Source organism: Dipodomys merriami, unplaced genomic scaffold, assembly GCF_024711535.1.
Source record: "Dipodomys merriami isolate MVZ:Mamm:240054 unplaced genomic scaffold, mDipMer1.0.p SCAF_11, whole genome shotgun sequence".
Classification (NCBI taxonomy): Eukaryota; Metazoa; Chordata; class Mammalia; order Rodentia; family Heteromyidae; genus Dipodomys; species Dipodomys merriami.
Genome location: NW_027202382.1, coordinates 43,297,715 through 43,319,856, shown reverse-complemented (window position 1 = coordinate 43,319,856; position 22,142 = coordinate 43,297,715). Strand labels below are relative to the sequence as shown.

The 22,142-nt window shown below is 47.0% G+C and overlaps 1 protein-coding gene across 9 annotated transcripts in view; it reads right to left on the bottom strand.

The window, feature by feature from the left end:
- Positions 1-22,142, bottom strand: part of Odf2 (outer dense fiber of sperm tails 2) — a 40,137-nt gene that overhangs the window by 5,620 nt on the left and 12,375 nt on the right. For all 9 annotated transcript variants that reach the window (XM_070014753.1, XM_070014747.1, XM_070014749.1 and 6 more), the window contains 13 exons: positions 20,486-20,656; positions 16,892-17,052; positions 15,955-16,084; positions 15,437-15,568; positions 9,891-9,962; positions 9,433-9,504; positions 9,220-9,336; positions 8,153-8,338; positions 7,745-7,854; positions 6,735-6,870; positions 2,256-2,366; positions 2,016-2,120; positions 383-541 (listed from right to left, as the gene is read on the bottom strand). In XM_070014753.1, coding sequence (XP_069870854.1) covers positions 383-541; positions 2,016-2,120; positions 2,256-2,366; positions 6,735-6,870; positions 7,745-7,854; positions 8,153-8,338; positions 9,220-9,336; positions 9,433-9,504; positions 9,891-9,962; positions 15,437-15,568; positions 15,955-16,084; positions 16,892-17,052; positions 20,486-20,656 — 1,662 coding nt within the window. The remainder of the gene's footprint in view (positions 1-382; positions 542-2,015; positions 2,121-2,255; positions 2,367-6,734; positions 6,871-7,744; positions 7,855-8,152; positions 8,339-9,219; positions 9,337-9,432; positions 9,505-9,890; positions 9,963-15,436; positions 15,569-15,954; positions 16,085-16,891; positions 17,053-20,485; positions 20,657-22,142) is intronic.

The window sequence follows — 22,142 nt, the reverse complement described above, 5'->3', positions numbered from 1 at the left end:
AAAAAGGTGGAACAAAGGAAGAGTGATGGCCAGGTATCTGCTGCGATCTCCAGTCAGTAACTGTGGGGCAGAGGACAGCAATAAAGCATGGGGTAGAGGCCGGCAGAGCAGAAAGCACTTGGGGAAGAGTTGGAATGGGGAACAGCAGGAGGGCCCCAGGACTCCCAAGAGTGACGGTTTCTATAGCTATAATCACTTGGTGCGAACACAGGCATTTGGCACACCAGACTTTTATTTCACAGCACTGATGATAGCTCACTCCTTTCAGAAAGCGGCAGCCAAGAAAAAGGAAGTGGTCCTCCCTTGGGGGGCGTGCAGCTCATCTTGGTAAGCGGGCCCCTGCTCGGGCCAGGTCGTGGGACCCCTTCTGCCAGTCCCTTACCCGGCTGCGCAGGTCCGATATGATGGCTGTGAGGTCGATGTTCTTCCTCTCATAGCCCTGCAGTTGGTCTTGGCACTCGGCCAGCTTAGCCTCCGTGATCTTGAGGATGTCAGGCAGCTGCTGTAGATCAGCCAGCTGGGACTGGAACTGCCGACGTGCCTGGGATGGAAGGAGAAACCCAATGTGGGTAAGGACTCAGCTGCTTATAGGGCTAGGCAGGGCCCAGCTCCTCAAAGTACATCCTACAAAACCTACAGACCTGAGCTGGGTACCGGTGCTCACATCTGTCAACCTAACCACTCAGGAAGCTGAGATCTGAGGATCACAGCTCAAGGCCAACCCTGGCAGGAAACTCCATGAGACTCTTATCTCCCATTAACCACCAGAAAATGAGAAGTAGTAGAGCACTAGCCCTGAGCTAAAGAGCTCACGGACAGTGCCCAGGCCCAGAGTTTAAACCCCCATGACTGACAAAAACAACAAAAACCTACAGGCTGCCCAGCGCACAGGCCATTCTAGCAGGGATCTAGCTGCTCTCTGAGGGATATACCTGGCCTGCCCTTGACACTTGAGGCTGCCTTTCATTAGATCAATAATAAAGGTGAGCACACTAAAGACTCCTGACACTGATTTTGGACAACATACGAAGTAGGTGTGGTAGGTGTTATTGTCCTCATGTAAAGATGCTATGGAGCCAGAGCCAGATTAAGGTCTAGTTTAACTCCGTAGCCCCCAGAAAGGCAACTACACGGGGAAATAACACATATCGCCATCTCATCTATCTTTCACTTACCAAGGACTAAGGGCTAGAAAAGGGAAATGAGCTGCCCCAGACTCAACCTGCCTCCAAAATTACTGTTAAGGTGATCCCTCTGCTCTAATCAACCAATCATCCCTAAAAAAAATAACACTCGGGCTGGGATGTAGCTCAGTGGCAAAGCGCTTGCCTAGCAAGTACAACGTCCTGGGTTCGATCCCCAGTACCAAAAAAGAAAAGACAAGAAAACAATAACACTCTTTTTGAAAAGGGATAAACAGGATTGTGTGTTGTACAAAAATAGAGAATAGAGAATAGAGGCATGCCAAACACCTACCAAGAGTTTGGGTTTTTTTTTGTTTTGTTTTGTTTGCTTTTTAAAAAAGGAAAATGGAAGGGCTGGGATGTAGCTCAGTGGCAAAGCGCTTGCCTAGCAAGTGCAACGTCCTGGGTTCGATCCCCAGTACCAAAAAAGAAAAGACAAAAAAAAATACAGTTAAAAAAAAAAAAAAAAGGAAAATGGAAGAGGAGAAAGAAATATTGGAAAGGAAAAAAGACAAATAAAGCATGAAAAAGCCAGGCATGGTAGTGTGTACCTATAATCCTAGCTACTTGGAAGGGGAGGATAAGAGGATTACAGATCACAGGATCACACTTAATCCAAAAAATAATCAAAAAGAGGGCTGGGGTGTGGCTCTAGTAGTAGACCACTTGCCTATGCAAGTGCAAGGCCATGATATCAAACCTCAGTACCACCAAAACAAGATTAAAAAAGCAAACAAGGAGCCCAGTTACTCTTGTGCCCAAAGTTAGCAAGGTCAAAGATACATAGATAAAACTCACAGAGGGAAGACAACAACAAAAAGGGGGCAGTACCGCTTCAATTTCTTTGTTCATTTCGTCTTTAAGGATCTTGTTCTCTTTGTCACAGCGCTCGAGCTGGGCAGCCACTTCATCAGCTTCCAATCTGGTCTTCATCACCTAGGGGACAAAGATACAATGGGCTCCCTTTAGGCAGAGCTCCTGGCCCTTCCAGAGAAGCCTGATAAGTGAGTTTTCCCAGCCTGACAGGGTACAGAGGACATGACTTGAGGGGCCAGGCCACTTGAGGCTTACCTGGCTCTTATAGTTGTCAATCATCCCCTCATAGTTCTTCACCGACGCCTTCAGCTGCTGGACCTCTAGGTGGGCCTGGTTGAGCTTGTCCTCCATTGGGGCGAAGCTAGCCTATAAGGGGTGGTTCAGAACAATGATCAGTACATTCCCAAGCCAAAGGCTCTCCCTAGCCGGGCAGCGGTGGCTCATGCCTGTAATCCTAGCTACTCAGGAGGCTGAGATCTGAGGATCAAAGTCAACCTGGGCAGGAAAGCCCATGAGACTCTTATCTCCAATAAACCACAAGAAAAATGGAAGTGGCACTGTAGCTTAAGTGGTAGAGTGTTCACCTTTGAAGAGCGCAAGGACAGTGCCTAAGCCCAGAGTTCAAGCCCCACAACGGACCAAAAAAAAAAAAAAACAACAACAGTCTGTCCCTTTCAGTCTACTCCCAGGAAATAGCAAAGGAAAAACCCCTATTCTAACCCAGGCAGCAGTTATGGTGCTGTAGCTCAAGTGGTAGAGTGCTAGCCTTAACTTCTGAAGAAAAGTGGAGGGCTGTGATGCAGTTCAGTGCTAGAATGCTGGCCTAGCATGCACAAGACCCACCCTCTATTTTTCATCCCTAGCACTGAAGAAGTCAATAATGTTCTCTAATCTCCTCTAACAAGTCCTCACCAGTCAAGGTATGGTAATGTAATCAGAAGCAGTCACTTTAAAAGATCAAGCTTTAGCCGGGCGCTGGTGGCTCACGCCTGTAATCCTAGCTACTCAGGAGGCTGAGATCTGAGGATCGCGGTTCAAAGCCAGCCCGGGCAGGAGAGACCGTGAGACTCCTATCTCCAATAAACCACCAGAAAACCGGAAGTGGCGCTGTAGCTCAAGTGGTAGAGCGCTCGCCTTGAGCTGAAGAGCTGAGGGACAACGCTCAGGCCCAGAGTTCAAGCCCCACGACCGACAAAAAAAAAAAAAAAAAAAAAAGATCAAGCTTTAAGCTAGGTGCCAGTGATTCATATCTATAATCCTAGCTTATTCAGGAGACTGAGATCTAAGGATCACAGAAGGCAGGAGTCTGTAAAACTTGTCTCCAATTAACCACCAAAAAGTCAGAAGTGAAGCCGTGGCTCAAGCTACAGAGCACTAGCTGTGAGCAAAAATTCTCAGGGCACTGTCCCTGAGTTCAAGACCTATTAACCATGGAAGTGGCGCTGTGGCTCAAGCAGTAGAGTGCTCGCCTTGAGCTGAAGAGTGCAGGGACAGCACCTAAGCCCAGAGTTCAAGCCCCACGACAGACAAAAAAAAAAAAAAAAAAAAGACCTATTAACCAGCATACTCACACACACAAGCTCAAGCTTTAAAATAATCTAGGGGTTGGGAATGTGGCTTAGTGGTAGAGTGCTTGTCTCACATGCATGAAGCCCTGGGTTTGATTCCTGAGTACCACATACACAGAGAAAGCCAGAAGTAGCACTGTGGCTCAAGTGGTAAGAGTGTGTTGGCCTTGAGCAAAAGAAGCTCAGGGACAGTGTCCAGGCCAAGTTCAAGACCCAGGACTGGCCAAAAAAAAAGAAAAAAAAATCTAACTGGGCACCAGTGGCTCATGCCTATAATCCTAGCTACTCAGGAGGCTGATCTAAGGATAGCAGTTCAAAGCTAGCCCAGGCAGAAAAGGGTGTGAACCTATCCTTGAACTTTTTTCCTCAATGATAGCACTCTACCACTCTGAGCCACAGCTATGCTTCTGGTTTTTAGGTGATTATAATTGGAGATAGTCTCACAGGGACTTTTCAGCCTGGACTGGCTTCAACTGTGAAGGTGTAAGCGCATCTGGCTAACCTTCATTTCTATACTGTATTATCTGTAATGGATTTTACTTTCTTGTTTTTGTGGTGCAAGGGATAGAGCCTAGAATTAGTGCATGCTAATAAGCAGGTGTTCTACTATTGACTATACCCCAGTTTCTTCTGTAATGTTTTAAATTTGTAATCTGAGTATGTATAACATTTATGCTTGGGCTGGGAAGGTGGCTCAGTGGTAGAGTGCTTGCCTTGCATGCCTGAGACCCTGGGTTCGATTCCCCAGCACCACATAAGCAAAAAGAAAAAAAGCCGGAAGTGGCGCTGTGGCTCAAGTGGTAGAGCACTAGCCTTGAGCTGAAGAGCTAAGGGACAGTGCCCAGGCCCAGAGTTCAGGACCCAAAAAAAAAAAAAAAAAAATTTATGCTAAGAAAATACACTTCCTGGAAGTGGCGCTGTAGCTCAAGTGGTAGAGCGCTCGCCTTGAGCTGAAGAGCTGAGGGACAGCGCCCAGGCCCAGAGTTCAAGCCCCACGACCGACAAAAAAAAAATAAATAAATAAAATACACTTCCTAGCTGGGCGCTGGTGGCTCACGCCTGTAATCCTAGCTACTCAGGAGGCTGAGATCTGAGGATCTCGGTTCAAAGCCAGCCCGGGCAGGAGAGACCGTGAGACTCCTATCTCCAATAAACCACCAGAAAACCGGAAGTGGCACTGTAGCTCAAGTGGTAGAGCGCTCGCCTTGAGCTGAAGGGCTGAGGGACAGCGCCCAGGCCAAGAGTTCAAGCCCCACGGCCGACCAAAAAAAAAAAAGAAAAGAAAATACACTTCCTAGACACTTAAATGGCTGTACTGTATTACTCTACAAAGGTATGCTAGATAGTCATTAATCCCTAATACTCAGATTTGAACGTTACAACAATTGCAGTACAATCAGTGTGACAGTACTGTCACACTCCCACCAGAGTGGCTAAAAATAAAAAAAGATAATACCAAATGTTGCCAAGGAGACATGGGGCAACTGCTACCTATTACTGGTGTGAGCACAAGTATGGATTTCTACTCTACTGTCTGGTAACACTGAGCTGAACTATGACCACCACCAGATTACCTGGAAATTCTACTTCAAGGTATGTAATTGACCAAACACACCCAGTGTGTGTATCAAAAGATGCTCACAATAGCCCTGTGAAACAACTCAAAGGCCCATAGACAGTAAAACTGGCAAATATATTATAGTTTATTCCTATCCTGCCACATGCCACAGTACTGAGGAAGAATCAATTATACATACATGAATGGCTTAAACAGATGCTGATTTATTCAGCGTGGCTTGTACAGTCATACTTAAGAGAATGTAAATTGTCTGGGCTAGAAATGTGACTTAGTAGTAGAGTGCTTGCCTAACATCCATGAAGCCTTGGGTTCAATTCCTCAGTTGCACATAAAAAGAAAAAGCCTCAAGTGGTAGAGCGCTAGCCTTGAGCTGAAGAGCTGAGGGACAGCGCCCAGGCCCAGAGTTCAGGCCTCACGACCGGACCCCCCCCCCAAAAAAAAAAAAAAAAGATCAGAAGCAGGGGATTAGTTCCCAGGAGAGGTCACTGGGTAGGGTAAAGTTCAAGCAGAGTGAACAACAAACTAAGGACTTCATGAAAACTCTAGTTTCAATACTCTTCCATTATGCGTACTTTTTTTTGCCAGTCCTGGGGCTTGAACTCAAGGCCTGAACACTGTTCCTGAGCTGCTTTTGCTCAAAGCTAGCACTCTACCACCTGAGCCACAGCGTTCCTTCTGCCTTTTTCTGTTTATGGGGTACTGATCGAAGCCAGGGCTTCATGCATGCTAGGCAAGTACTCTGCCACTAAGCCACATTCCCAGCCCTATGCACACTTTCTTAAGATAGTCTTACTAAGCTAGGTGCTGGTGGCTCACACCTGTAATCCTAGCTACTCAGGAGGCTGAGATCTGAGGATCACAGTTCAAAAAACCAGTCTGTGAGACTCTTAGCTCCAGTTCACCACCAGAAAAACTGGAAGTAAAGCTGTGGCTCAAAGTAGTAGAGCACTAGCCTTGAGCAAAAAAAATGCTCAGGGACAGTGCCTAGGCCTGGTGTTTAAGACCCATGACCCCCTTTCTCCCTCCCCCCAATATATATACATATCAATCTTAACAAAAACCAAAGTCAGTAAAAAACAAAGAAAATGCCTAGGATAGTGCCACCTAAATTAAGAGCTGAATCTCCAGAGTTAAGACACAGGTTCAAATCCAAAATCCAATACTTACTCAGGCTAAATGCTGGCACAGAAAATAGACTCCAGCTTAACAGTTTCCTTTTAATTATTTTTGTAATGCTGAGGATCAAACCCTGGGCCCATGTATACTAGGGTAAACACTCACTAAGCTGCATCCCCATCCAAGTTCCTTACTCTCACCTTAATGGATATCATTAGCACATTGTGGAGAAGCTGAGGAGCTAAGGTTTACTGTGGTCCCAGCGAGTGCATCTTGTCAAGCATTTCATGAACATTATCAAATTCTTACCAGGGCCTCCTTTACTACTTGTCAGAAATTTGCAGGAATAAACTACCAAAGATCTCACCCAGCCCCCTCGATCATTCAAGAGCATTCCCCTTTCATCAGACTGCTGCCATCAGGCCCTCTTTAAGACCCCTCATCTGCTTGTCCTCCCAGCAGCCCACAGACCTTCAGCCTCTCGTTCTCAAGCTTGAATGCAGAATATTCAGCGGTCTGCCGGTGCAGTCTCTCCACCAGGCTATCCCGGTCTTCCCTCATCTTTTCCTCCAAGGTCTGTTGCTGGTTTACAAGATCTGTCACCCGGCTGAAAGGTCACAAAGTAACCGTGGACAGAAGTCAGTATAAGCAGTCCAGGTCTCTATGGACAGTGGGGCCAAATGTTCCTCTCTAGATCACACTCACCTCTAGGCACAACACCTGCTTGCTTCTCAATACAGAGACGCAACTACCACATGCCCATGTCCCACAGCAAATGACACCTTTTAAAGTTCATTTATTATCTGTCCCCATGCCACCCCCTCCATGAAGCATCTACAGGTTCAATCCTAAGTGATGATTTAATAAGGTTAAGTCCCAGGACACCAGGATACTCCGTGAAGACAAAGATGGGGCACACTGCTCCTGGCTCCCATGCACCTGCTAGTTCATAGCCCTTCAGGTGTTGAGTTAGGATAAACTCCACTCCCAGGTTGGTTGTCAGCTAATGTGTGTGAGAGCCTCTCTGCATATTTTTAGAATTAAGAGATGAATGTGACTATTAGTGAAATTAAATAGTCACTGCTGACAGCTCATTATGGCAAGAAAGATGTGATTTCAGTCAATTACAACATGGAGGCCTCTATTCAATTGCCACAGCTGATGGACAGGCACTGACAACTGCCGTCACTGGACAGAACACACACAACAGAGACTATCATCAGTCACAACATCCCCCAAGGAGTATGTCCTGGACCTGAACTGTGGAGTCTGAGGCTAGCTAGTAGCCCAGGGTTGGGGCCAGAGTCTGGACCAGCTCTAAGCATAGCCCGCTGAGGGCTGCCTGCAGCTCAGCGTGGTAAGGTCCAACAAGGGGAGACCACAGTAGCCTGATGAGCCTCAAGACTTCAGGGCACCAAGCAGGCGCCTTCCACTCAACCCTCAAGTCCCTCCATTGGCCTTCTATCCAGTGTGAGACGTACTCATTTAGGACAATAATTTCCAGCTCGAGGTCTCCTTTGTCTTTCACAACCTGGTTGTAACGGCTCCTCCAGGATTCCAGGGTGGATAGAGCTTCAGCAACATAAAGATCCTGGAACACAAGAGAGCAGGTGCATCAGCTGGTGTTGACACCCAGGCTTTAGACTGGACTCAGGGCTGGACTCACTTAGACATCCCAATCCTGACACCTGGGCCTCCCCCTGCGTGCAGCACCTCTCTAGGGAGAACACCAGGCCAGAGTGACAGTGGGGGCCCCGTTACTACTGCCAGCATCCAAGTAGCACAGGCATTCTGTGTATAAATTCTGAGCTGCTGCCCCTCTTCCAGCTAATTCACCCTTTCCACAACTATGTCCCTCTGCTCTATCCACCAAGCATACAGCCCACTACCTTGTCGGCGAGTTGCACATGTAGCTGTTCGGCATACTCCTCGCTCTTCTCGGCTCGCTCTTTCTGGGCTCGGATGGCCTTCTTCAAGGTTTCTTTGTCACGGTCTCCCTTTTGCTTCAGTTCCTTGAGCTGCTCCATGATGGCTTCCACTTCTGCCTTATGCTGGTTCCCACTGCGCTCTAGGTTCTAAGAAGGGAAAGGGAGAAGTAGACAAGGATAAGAGATAAGTGAGGCCAGGAGCTGGTGACTCCCTCCTGTAATCCTACTTACGCAGAAGTTCAGATCTGAGCATCATAGTTCAAAGCCAGCAGGGGCTTACCTCCAATTAACCAACAAAAAACCAGAAGTGGCACTGTGGTAGAACATTAGCCTTGAGAAAAGGAGCTCAGGGCTGGGAATGGGGCTTAGTGGTAAAGTGCTTGCCTAGCATGCATGAAGCCCTGGGTTCTATTCCTCAGAGTACCACATAAATAGAAAAAGCCAGAAGTGGCACTGTGGCTCAAGTGATAAACACTGAGCAAAAGAAGCTCAGAGACAGTGCCCCAGGCCCATAGTTCAAGCCCCAGGATTGGCAAAAAAAAAAAAAGAGAGAGAGAGAAAAGGAGCTCAGGGACAGTGCCTAGACGCTTAGTTCAAGCCCCACAGTTGACAAAAAAAAAAAAAAAAGAGAGAGAGAGAGAGAGAGAGGTTAAGCAAGTGGGGAGAGTGAGGGAGAGGGAGACAAGGAGGCAAGGGACAGGAGATCAGGTCATCAGCTGCCTGAGTTTCAGGCTACTCTGCTGTAGACCAAAACCAGTGTCACCTCAGCCCCACATAACGTTTCTGGATGTCCCAGAACACTGGGAATCCATGGCCTTCCTTGCGGTAGACAGGTGAATTGAGGGGACCTGAAGAATGACGGCCCTCCATTATCCGAGAATCTCTCCATCAAACAAGGGCTTTGGCAGCAGCTTTCCCATAAAGCTCTGGGGTACATCTTCCTGCACGGGATCTCCTAAGGCCAGACGAGTACCCTCAGATAACCAGAGTCCACCTTTGACTTCCTCAACTTAGGGACAAGTGGGTACCTTGATCTGCATGCACAGGCGACTGTTCTCAGCTTCTTTGCACCGAAGTTGTGCCTGCAGGTGGCCACGCATAGACTCCATGGACTTTGAAAGCTCAGATGCTGTCTTTGCTTGAGCCTTGGGAGAAATACAGAAAGTAATGGAGCTGGTACTGGAGCCCAGTTCTGGCATACCCACTATGTTCCACTGACTCATAAAGAGGTGCAACAGTACCTTCTCGCACTGTATCTCCTGGAGGAGCTCTTCCACCTCCTTGTCCTTGTCTTGCAGCAGTAATAGCAGGCGCTGGAGAAAATACACAGTCATGCAACCAGTGGGATGGGCCAGGAAAGAGAGAAGCAGGATTTCCCTGAGGTCCCACATATAACACAGAAACCACTAACGCATATCAGAGACACAAGTGGAAAGCACCTAACATATAATTAAAGCAAAACACACTGGACAAATATTTTGCAACTTAAGAGCCTGGTGACATATATCCATCATCCTTATTACCACTCCTCATGTCTTTCACTTGTCTAGTAGAGTGAACAAGCAGGACAGGAATGCCAAGCAATTTTACAGGTCATGGAACTACCACAAAGAAATGCCCAAACAGGTGCTGGAGCCCTGGGGCCTCCCCCACTCGGCCACCTGAACCTTCTATAGCCAGCAGGGGGTGATGAGATTACCGCTTTCTCTGAGTCTGCCTCTGCCAGCCGTTTCAGTAAAGCACCTTGTTGCTCCATTAGTCGATCAGAATCCTTAAGGATATGAGGAAGAACCAAATCATTAGATAAACCCAGATCCTACAATCCTTTCCAAAATTACAGATAACTTCACAAGTTCATACGGAAACATCATGAAAGAGTGATTGTGAATAATGTTCAAATTTCCCTCAAAACCAGCTACAGTTAAGTTTAATGATGGCCATTCCCATCCTTTTTCTATGCATTAACACTGAGCCACACTCCATAGTGTGTAAATTTAGTATGTAATTTTACAATATTTATGTGTTGCAACTTTTTGTCTTTTTGCCGGTCCTGACGCTTGAACTCAGGGCTTGAGCTCTGTCCCTGTGCCTCTCTGTGCTCAAGGCTGCCACTCTACCACTTGAGCTATAGAACCACTCTGGGTTTTCTATGATTAATTGGAGATAAGAGTCTCACAGACATTCCTGTGCAGGCTGGCTTTCAACCATTATCCTCAGATCTTAGACTCCTGTTCTCGCTAACTTTTTGCCTAGGCTGGCCTTGATCTAAAATTCTCCCAAACGTTGCCTTTTGAGACAACTTGATGTTTAAAGACAGCATTATTAAGATACAAATTTAGATTATATATGACTGAACCACTTAAAATTTATAGCACGGTAACTACAGTTAATAAGACTACTTGAAACTTTGGGTGGGGAGCAAGGAGGGCTTGTCTTAAGGGCTTGAACCCAGGGCCTAGGCACTATCCCTAATCTTTTCTAACTCAAGGCTAACAGTCTGCCAATTGAGCCACAGCTCCATTTTCATCTTTTTGGTGGTTAACTGGAGATAAGAAGTCTCTTCTCTCCCCATGCCCATTTTCATCTCTGGGTAGGAACTCTATGCCTGTTCTGATTCTTCTTCCCTGGCACTTAAATCCCTTGAAGGAAGCCCATCCTCTTCTTCCCTCTCAGTCCCACAGGTCCCCTTCATAAGCCAAGAGTAAAGGGCTATTTGGCTCTCAGTTTCCTGGTTACCTAGGAACTGACAGAGGACATCAATGAGCTTCTCCAGCAACAAGAGGAGATAAAGAGCCAGACACTGGTGGCACACACCTGTAATCCTAGCTACTTAGGAGGCCAAGATTTAAGGAGTGTGGTTTTAAGCCAGCCTAGACAGGAAAGTTTATGAGACTCTCCTCCCATTAATCACCAAAACCAGAAGTATAGCTGTAACTTAAATGGCAGAGCAGTAGCCTTGGGCAAAAGAAGCTCAGGAACAGCACTCTGACCCTGAGTTCAAGCCACAGGACTGGTTACAAAAAAAAAAAAAAACAAAAAAAAAACAACTAAAGACCTGGGACATAGCTTAAGTAGTAGAATACTTGCCCAGCAACAAGCATAAGATTCTGGGTTCAATCTCCACAAAAAGTAAAAATAAAATAAAAACTAAAGCCAAAAGAGAGCTAAGTGCTAATGGCTGAAGCTAAGATCTGATGACCATGTTTCAAAGCCAGTCCAGGCACAAAAGTCTGATAGACTCTTATCTCCAATGAGTACTCAGTAAAGCAGGATTATGGCACTGTGATTCAAGTAGTAGAGCAGTAGCCTTGAGCAAAAAGCTCAGGGACAGGGCCCAAGCCCAGAGTTCAATCCCCAGGACCAGAAAAAAAAAAGTCAAAACCAAGAATATGTCATTTTAAGCCAGAGGATTCTGAATTCAAGGCCAGCATGACAAAGTTAGTGAGACACCTTAAAAAACGAAACATAGGGCTAGGAATGTGGCTTAGTGGTAGAGTTCTTGCCTAGCATGTATGAAGCCCTAGGTTCCATTCCTCAGTACCACAAAAACAGAAAAAGCTGGAAGTGGTAGAGTACTAGCCTTAAGCAAAAAGCAGCTCTTGGACAATGCCCAGCCCTAAGTTCAACCTGCAGGACTGGCAAAACAACAAACAAACAAACAAACAAAAGGGCTGAGGCACCTTTGGTAGTAGGAAGCTCATACAGGAGAATTCTATCTGCATGCTTGAGCCCATATGAGTTGCAGGACAGCCTGGCCTGCAGAGAGATGCTTTTTTTCTTTTTTTTTGGTGTCTTTTCTTTTTTGGTACTACATTTGAACCATACTTCCACTTCTAGCTTTTTGCTAGTTAATTGGAGGTAAGAGTCTCTTGAATTTGTCTGCTGTGGCTGGCTTTGAACTGGATCCTCAGACCTCAGTTCTCCTGAGTAGCTAAGATTAGAAGTATAAACGATCAGCATTGGCTCTAGTGAGTCTCCAAAAAAAAAAAAAAAAAATGTAGTTTGTACAAAATGGTGACATACTGATTGTTAATTTTAAAAATAAAATGTGTGGGAATATATCTTGTTGGTAGACCACTTGCCTAACATGCATAATTCCTGGGATTCAAACACATCAATGCAAAAATGAATACACAAAAAAAGTAAGTCCAGGCACCGGTAGCTCATACCTGTAATCCTAGCTATTCAAGAGGATGAGATCTGAAGATTGCAGTTCAAAGCCAGCCCAATCAGGAAACTCCATGTCGATCAAGAAATTCTATGTCATGGACTCTGGGCTTGGGCGCTGTCCTTGTGCCCTTCAGCACAAGGTGAGCACTCTACCGCTTGAGCCACAGAGCCACTTCCGGTTTTCTAGTGATTTATTGGAGATTAAGAGTCTCATGGGCTTTCCTGCCCAGGCTTGCTTTGAACCGTGATTCTCAGATCTCAGCCTCCTGAGTAGCTAGGATTATAGGCGTGAGCCACCAGCGCCCGGCTTCTATGACACTCTTTTTTTTTTTTTTTGGGGGGGGGGGTCTGGGCTCTGTCCCTCAGCTCTCCAGCTCAAGGCTAGCACTCTACCACTTGAGCCACAGTGCCATTTCCGGCTTTTTTCTTTTTGCTTATGTGGTGCTGAGGAATCGAACCCAGGGCCTCATGCATGCAAGGCAAGCACTCTACCACTGAGCCAACTCCCCAGCCCCTTCTATGACACTCTTATCCCCAATAAACCACCAGAAAACTGGAAGTGGCTCTGTGGCTCAAATGGTAGAGCGCTTGCCTTGAGCTGAAGGACAACGCCCAGGCCTGGAGTTTAAGCCCTACAACTGACAAAAAAAAAAAAGAAAAAGAAAAAGAAATAGGGCCAGGCAATAGTGGCTTTCACCTACAATCCTAGATACTCAGCAGGCTGAAATCTGAGATCAGTGGTTCAAAGCCAGTCTGGGCAGGAAACTCCTTGAGACACTTCAATTAACTACCTAAATCTGAGAAGTGGGGCTGTGGCACAAGTGGCAGAACAATAGCCTTGAGCACAAAGATTCAGTAACAGTGTCCAGGCCCTGAGTTCAAGCCCCAAGATGCACCCAACACTCACCCAACATACACACACCCAACATACACCCAACACACACCCAACACACACACACACACACACCCAACACACACACACACACACACACACACACACACACACACACACACACACACACACACACACACACACACACACACACACACACACACACACACACACACACACACTAAAAGGAGGTAGAAAGAACAATCTGCCTAGTATGAGAACCTGGGCAACAAAGATTTCAACACTCCATCTCCAATTAGTAGGTAAAAAGTTGGGTTGTAGTTACAGGGGCTGGGAATGTGGCTTAGTGGAAGAGTGCTTGCCTCAAATGTATGAAGCCCTGGGTTCGATATCTTAGTACCACATAAACAGAAAAGGCCGGAGGTAGTGCTGTGACGCAAGTGGTACAGTACTAATCTTGAGCAGAGAGAGACACAGGCCCTGAGTTCAAGCCCCAGGACTGGCAAAAAAAAAAGGTGGTGGCTCAAGTAGTTAAGGGCCAGCCAGTGACTGAAGTACTAGCCCAGCAAATAAGCAAGCTGTGTGAACTCAACCCCTTGAGTTTAAACCCTGGTATCAGAGAAAAGGAAAAAATATTTTGCTAACATAAAGGTGTTTCAAAGAACATGAAGAAAAAAAAAAAAAAAGGAAGGTATCAGAGAAAAGGAAAAAATATTTTGCTAACATAAAGGTGTTTCAAAGAACATGAAAAAAAATGAAAGAAAAAAAAAAAAAAGGAAGGTGGCTAAGTGTTTGTAAAGTGCTTGTCTAGCATGCATGAGGCCCCGGGTTGAATTCCTCAGCACCACATATGCAGAAAAAGCCGGAAGTGGTACTATGGCTCAACTGGTAGAGTGCTAGCCTTGAGCTGAAGAGCTGAGGGACAGTGCCCCGGCCCAGAGTTCAGGCCCCACAACTGACCCAAAACAAAAAACAAAAAAAACTTTAAAAACTTCAAGGTCTTGCCTGGTGCAGGTGGCTCACGCCTGTAATCCTAGCTGCTCCGGAGGCTGGTATCTGAGGATCACAGTTTGAAGCCAACCCTGAGCTTTCAAGAAAGCCCATGATACTCTTATCTTACTTCCAATAAAAACTACTCAGAAAGTCAGAAGTGGTGCTGCAGCTCAAGTGCTAAGAGGGCTAGCCTTGAGCAAAAGCAGCTTTGGGTCCCGAATTCAAGCACAGAACCAGCAAAAAATAAATAATAAACTCAAGGTCTTGTGCATGCTAGGCAGGGATCTGTTACTGGTCCACACACCCACCCTTTTTAAAACTTTTATTTTGAGGTAAGTGCCTGGCTTTAGAAAATAAAGTGTAATCAATGAACTGGTAGTCACCAGCCATTATTCATTCTTCTGCCTAACAAGAAACACAGCTCTGAGCCAAGGCATGGTGGTACACAATTATACCACCATGCTTGGTAGTACATAATTATAAACCTAGCACTTGAGAGGCTGGAGGAGGAGGAAAAGGTGTTCAAGGCTAGCCTGGGGCTGCAGAGTAAGCTTGAGGATAATGTGGGCTACAGAGCAAATATCGAAAAGCAGAAAGGGGGCTAAGAATATGGCTTAGTGGTAGAGTGCTTGCCTCGCATGCATGAAGCCCTGGGTTCAATTCCTCAGTACCACATAAACAGAAAGAGCCAGAAGTGGTGCTGTGACTTAAGTGATAAGAGTACTAGTCTTGAGCAAAAAGCAGCTCGTTGCTCAGGCCCTGAGTTCAAGCCCCAGGACAAAAAACAAACAAACAAGGCTGGGAAGGTGGCTCAGTGGTAGAGCGCTTGCCTTGCATGCTCGAGGCCCTGGGTTCGATTCCTCAGCACCACATAAGCAAAAAGAAAAAAGCCGGAAAGTGGCGCTATGGCTCAAGTGGTAGAGTGCTAGCCTTGAGCTGAAGAGCTGAGGGACAGCGTCCAGGCCCAGAGTTCAGGCCCCACGACCGGACCCAAAAAAAAAAAAAAAAAAAAAAAAACAAACAAAAAGCAGCTGGCAGGTTCTGTGCACCTCCCTCTTCCCTATACAGGCTGAGCCCCTAGCCGCTTCCTGACTCCCCATTGCTCCCGCAGCTATCTGACCTGGCTTCAATGAGGGACAAAAGTGAATTATCTCATAGACTCATAGCTCCTCAGGCCAGACCCCAATAGAACCAACAGGCAGAGTGGAGGGCCTGGAGCCGGTATTCACCTCTTTGCAGTGTTGTTCCCTCAGCAGGTCTCGGAGGGTACGATTGGTCTCCTCAAAGGTGCTCAACTTCTGCAGGAGAAGTTCCTTCTGCCTCGTAAGGGTGTTGATGTCCGTGCAGGTCATTTGTTTCTCCTGGAAGATAAGCACGTCTTACACAGAACAGGAAACCAAGAAGAACTCGGGAGGCACTGATGCCAGGAAGCCTAGGCTGAAAGAGCTGGGCCAACAGAGTCAAGGGCAGGCTTCCTGGAAGAGGCGAGTATAGACGATGACTCCTGGTGGCTCGAATCAACCACATGCCTTGACTCACTGTGATCCCAGACGACCCATGATTAGGTCTCATCACATGCCCTGGCTACCAGAGGTCATCTTCGAGGGTCAAGGCCCAGGAAGTGAGAGTGGGGGGGTGGGGACAGAGGAGTGAGTGTGCCCTCCCCCAGCCTAAAGATGTCATAAAGTCAGCCTGATGACTTCGTAAAGCCCCCAGACCCCACCCGCCCAGCCCAGCCTCCACTTACAGTTTTTAACTTGCCGATGGTATCTTTCAAGGCCATTACTTGTTTAGCAGCAGCAGCCCCATCCATTTCAGCCTCTACCAGCTTGGACATGAGGCACTCCTTCTCCTGCTGGAGGTGTTTCTTCTGAAGCCTGGGGCCAGAAAGAACAGGGCTCCATAAGCCCTCTCGGGCTCTGTCTACTTAGAGCTCTGACACCCGCCTCACAATGCCCTACCAGTCTCCCTCCTACCAGGGAACAATGGGGAGATGGGCGGGGGAGGCCTATCCGGGCTCAGTCGTCTGGACCCAGTTGTCTTCTAGAAGGATGATGGCCATAAGTTATATCTGCTTGGACATCAGAACACAGCCTCCATACCAGAAGACATAATGCTGCCTGTGTCCCTGCTTAAGACAGTTGCCAATGTCCCCCCTCCCCACCAACATGGCTTCCTCATTCTTCTCTTTAGATCTGCTGCCCCTCTATACCCACAGCCAAGCCTGCCTGGGTTACGCTACTTTCCCATTTTTAAATCCCTTCCACCCCTTTAAAGTGCCCCTAATCAGGCCTCGGCATAGCTCAGACACACATTATTTACCTAGCATACACAAGACTCTGGGTCCCCCAACTACCACCACCACAAAAATAAAACATGTTCCCAAACACCACCGTGGCTGATAAGCACCAACTTCCTGCCATCCTGTCACTTTCCACTGTTCTGAAGCAAAGCCACGTACCCCAGGGCCTTCCCACAGGAGACTCACTTGCCTAACTTCATCTGGCAGGACTTCTCTCAATGTTTCTTTCTGAAGAAAAGTCCCTTCCTACCATGCACCCCACCTCCATGAGATCCCCCATGAATCACAGGGTGACGGGGCCTCCTAGAGCTTTCCTTCCCTTCCCAGAGCTTGGGAGCCAGGGCAAGGACTCAAGTCTTGTGGGGCCAGGCAGGGGCCTTACATGGTGAAGTCCTTTTCCTCCTTGATGCGCTCGATATTGTGCCTCAACACCGTGTTCTCATGCTCCGTCTCTGCTAGCTCGTGGGCCACCTCCTCCAGCTCCTCCTTCCGCTCCTCCAGGAACCTTTTGGCCATCTGGCGCTCACCTTTCTGCATCTTGACCTGCGCAGGACACGTGGGCAGGACCACTAAGGAGAGGCTTTCTTTCGAAGCCACACTGCTAGGCCCAAAGCTGTGGACCAAAGGTCCCTCCAACTGAGAGAAAGGGACAGGCTTTGTGCCAAGGCCTTATGGGCTCAAGGGCACCGTCTCGGTGAATCCTCATAAACACTGACTCTCTGGGAAGAAACTACTCCTATCCTAATTCGTAGGTGAGAAAACTAAGTAGAGAGCCTGAGAGACTTGCTAGTTGAAGATGGAGCCAGGTGACAACTGTGGTTCAGTTGGCATGCCACAGGGGCAAGATGTCACATAAAGGCCCCTGTACATTGGGCTATGGGACAGGAGGGCCTGTTGCTAGGCAGCCAGCCCTAGTCCCTCTGGGAAGGTCCTGCGATCTCCAGTACAGAGTGGAGACTTAAAGACACAGGGCCAGGCTGAGCGCGAGTGGCTCACATCTTGTAATCCTAGCTATTCAGGAGGCTGAGATCTGAGATCAGAGTTCAAAGCCAGCCCTAGCAGGAAAGTCTATGAGATTCTTCACTCTAATTAACCACCAGAAAACTGGAAGTGGTGCTGTGGTTCCAAGTGGTTGAGTGCTAGCCTTGGGTGAAAGACCTCAAGGACAGCACGCAGGCCCTGAGTTTAAGCTCTATAACTGACAAAAGAAAAAAAATGACATGGGGAAAAGTGAGGGAAGAGGTGACATTGTCCAAAAGAAATGTACTCGTTAGGGCTGGGAAGGTGGCTCAGTGGTAGAGCACATGCCTTGCATGCACGAGGCCCTGGGTTCGATTCCTCAGCATCACATAAGCAGAAAAAAAAAGCTGGAAGTGGTGTTGTGGCTTAAGTGGTAGAGCTCTAGCCTTGAGGTAAAGATCTGAGGGACAGCGCCCAGGCCCAGAGTTCAGGCCCCACGACCAGGCCCAAAAAACAAACAAAAAAGAAATGTACTCCTTACCTGGAACCAGGTAACTGTACCCACTCTGTATATTACCTTTATAAAAATTTTAAAAAGCTGGGAAGGTGGCTCAGTGGCAAAGTGCTTGTCTCACATGCATGAGGCCCTAGGTTTGATTCCTCAGCACCACATAAACAGAAAAAAGCCAGAAGTGGCGCTGTGGCTTAAGTGGTAGGTAGGGCAATAGCCTTGAGCTGAAGAGCTGAAGGGCAACACCCAGGCCCAGAGTTCAGTCCCACGAGCAACAAAAAAATAAAAATAAATAAATTAAAAAATAAACAATAATAAGTTTTTAAAAAGGGGCTGGGAAGGTGGCTCAGTTGGTAGAGTGCTTGCCCTGCATGCATGAAGCCCTGGGTTCGATTCCTCAGCACCACATAAGCATTAAAAAGCCAGAAGTGGCTCTATGACTCAAGTGGTAGAGCGCTAGCCTTGAGCTGAAGAGCTAAAGGACAGCGCCCAGGCCCAGAGTTCAGGCCCCACAGCCAACAAAAATAAATAAATAAATAAATAAATAAATTTTAAAAAATAAAAAAAATTTTAAAGTCAAGCTGGGTACAGGTGGCTCACATCAATCTTAACTACTTAGTAGGCTAAGATCTGAGGATTGCAGTTCAAAGCCAGCCCAGGCAGCAAAGTCCCCATGAGACCCATCTCCAATTAACACTCAAAAACCAAAAGTGATGTTCAAAGTGGCAGAACACTGAGCAAAAGAACCCAGGGATAGCACCCAGGCCTCACGACAGACAAAAAGACATAAGGCAGTCAGGATACAGATTTTAATTCCAGTTCCATCAATTTCCTAGTTGGAAACGTAAGACTAGTTCTACTTCCACAGCCTTCCCTTTAAGGGCCAGATAGCTCCACAGATGAGAATAAGCTTCCTTTGACTCTTTGGGACTTTGCTTTTACTCAATTTTTGCATAAAACAGAAAGTCTGGCCAGGCACCAGTGGCTCATACCTGAAATCCCAGCTACTCAGGAGGCTGAGATCTGAGGATTGTGATATAAATCCAGACTGAGAAGAAAAGGCCCTGAGATTCTTATCCCCAATTAACCATCCGAAAACCAGAAGAGGCATCGTGGCTCAGAGTGGTAGAGTGCTATCCTTGGGCCAAAGAGCTCAGGGACAGCACCTAGAACCTGAGTTCAAGCCTCATGACAAAAAAAAAAAAAAAAAGGAACCAGAGCTGATACTAGTGACTCACTCCTGTAATTCCTGCTCTTCAGAAGGCTAAGACCTGGAGGGTTTTTTTTTTTTGTCGGTTCTGGGCCCTCAGCTCTTCAGTCCAAGACGAGCGCTCTACCACTTCAGCCACAGTGCCACTTCTGGTTTTCTAGTGGTTTATGGAGATAAAAGTCTCACAGACTTTCCTGCCTGGGCTGGCTTTGAACCATGATCTTCAGATCTTATCTTCCCGAGCAGCTAGGATTACAGGCGTGAGCCTCTGGCGCCCAGCTACACCTGGAGGTTTGTGATTCAAAGCCAGTCATGGCAGAAAAGCCTCTAAAACTTATCTCCAACTAACCAACAAAAAGCTAGATTGGAGACACGACTCAAGCACCAGCCTTGAGTAAGCAAGCTGAGCAGCACCAAGGCCCAAATTGAAGCCTCAGTACTGGCAAAAAAACAAAATACAAAAGCAGAACTGAGGCTTGGAGCAGTTATACTAACTACTTGGGAGGCAGTGAACATTGTGGTTTGAGTATAGGCTGGGCAAAAACTTCATGAGACCCCCATCTCAATTCATTAAAAAAACTGATCACATCACCAGGCACTGGTGGCTCACACCTGTGATCCCAGCTACTCAGGAGGCTGAGATCTGAGGATCGAAGTTCAAAGCCAACCTGAACAGAAAACTCTATGAGACTCTTATCTCCCATTAAACTACCAAAAATCCAGAAACAGTACTGTGGCTCAAAGTGGTAGAGTACTAGCCTCAAGCAAGGGAAGCTCAGGGACCACATCCAGGCCCTGAGTTCAAACCTGAGGACTTGTACAAAACAAATAACAACCAAAAAAACTGAGCAGTGTAGTGTAGTCAAGCAGATTGTTGTCTCAGGAGGATTATAATCAATCAAAAAAAGTAAGAACTTAAACCAGATACCAGTGGCTCATGCCTGTAATCCTAGAAACTCAGGAGATTGAGATCTGAGGTTCATGGTTCACAGCCAACCCAAGCAGAATGGTCTGTGAGACTCTTATCTCCAATTAACCGCCAGAAAACCAGAAGTGGCACTGTGGCTCAAAGTGGTGCTAGCCTTGATCTCAGGGAGTGTCCAGACCCTGAGTTCAAGCCCCATGACTGACAAAAAAAAAAGAAGGTACTCAGTCAAAATCAGCCCCATACAAGGGAAGTGCCAGTAGATGGGGCCCTCCCCTGGACAGAGGACCTCTGAGGACCTGGACAGGCTTGCTGAGAGTGACCTGTCCCCCTGAGGACCTGCCTGGGCAGGTCCTCTTAGGTCTCTTACCTCAGATTTGAGACAACCAACCGCGTTCATTAGACTGTCAATCTTCTTATCATAACGGTTCATTTTACAGTGACCAGAGTCGTCATCTTCTGTGGAAAGGTCACTCAGCCGCATCACCGAGACTAGCTTTTCCGAAGATGGTGGTGTGATCTCCAGGCAATGAGGTGGATTCTAATATACAGGAGGGAGACACAGGTGAGCACCCAGGGCCGAGCCCCAGCCCTGAGTTCCATGGCAGCAGTCTGTCCACTGGAAGATTGCAGACTGCTGAGGTGGGAACCCCTCCCGGGAAGACCACCATTCTAGACTCTCTTTAGGGAATACTACCTAATGTCTAAAGGAGGCTTCTGAACAATTCCCGACATTGAAAGAGGAGGACTGGGTCAGAATGTTAAGTTAAAAAATAAAGCCAGCCAGGTTCAGGCCTGCAGTCACGGGAGAACTGATGCAAGGACAGCGTTAGCCCAGGAGTTGGGACTGGCCAGGCAACACAGCAAGATTCCTATCTCAAAAAGAGGAAAGAAAGAAAATGAAGGGAAAGGTGAGGAAAATGAAGGAGACAAGGAAGGAGAAGGCAAGGCCAGGCAAGGCAAATATAGTAATATCTGCAATACTTTTAAAAATAATGTCAGCATAGCCAGGCATAGTGGTACACATTTGTCATCCCAGCACTCAGGAGGCCAAAGGGGATCATAGATTCAAGATCAGTCTGAACTACATAACAGCAAGCTCCAGATCTGGGTAACAAAGTAAGGCACTCTCAAAAAAAAAATTTTTTTTTTAATTTTTATGTGTTGGTACGTGGTGGGAAGAGACTTGAACTCAGGGCCTGGGCACTGTCCCTTAGCTTTTGGATTCACGAATGGTATTCTACCACTTGAGCTACTTCTCTCGTGAAGTTCTCTAACTGGGCTGCTTTAAACACTCGTCCTAGCTAGTCAAAGATGCTGAGATCTGAGGATCATAGTTTGAAGCCAGCCTGAGCAGGAATGTCAGTGAGATTATCTCCAAGTAACTATATAAAAAGAAAAAGAAGCTGGGCATCAGTGGCTCACGCCTGTAATCCTAGCTACTCAGGAGACTGAGATCTGAAGATCACTGTTCAAAGCAGGCAGGAAAAGTCCAGGCAGGAAAAGTCCATGAGACTCTTATCTCCAATAAACCACCAGAAAACTAGAAGTGGCGCTATGGTTTAAGTAGAGCCCTCGCCTTGAGCTGAAGAGCACAGAGACGGCACCCAAGCCCAGAGTTCAAGCCCCACAATGGACAAAAAAAAAAAGTAGAGCTGTGGCCCAAGTGGTAAAGAATGCTAGTCATGAGCATAATAACTCAGGGATAGCGCTCACACCCTAAATTCAAGCCCCAGGACACGCACAGAAAAAAAAAAAATCACTTTTTTTAATGCATCTGTACTTCCACAAATTTATGCAAAGTTGCATTAATGCGCCAGTCGCCGGTGGCTCATGCCTGTAATCCTACTCATGAGGCTGAGATCTGAGGATCTCGGTTCAAAGCCAGCCAGGGCAGGAAAGTCCGTGAGACTCTTATTTCCTATAAACCACTCAGAACACCAGAAGTGGCGTTGGGGCTCAAGTGGTAAATACTAGCCTTGAGCTGAAGAGCTGAGGGACAGCGCTCAGGCCCAGAGTTTAAGCCC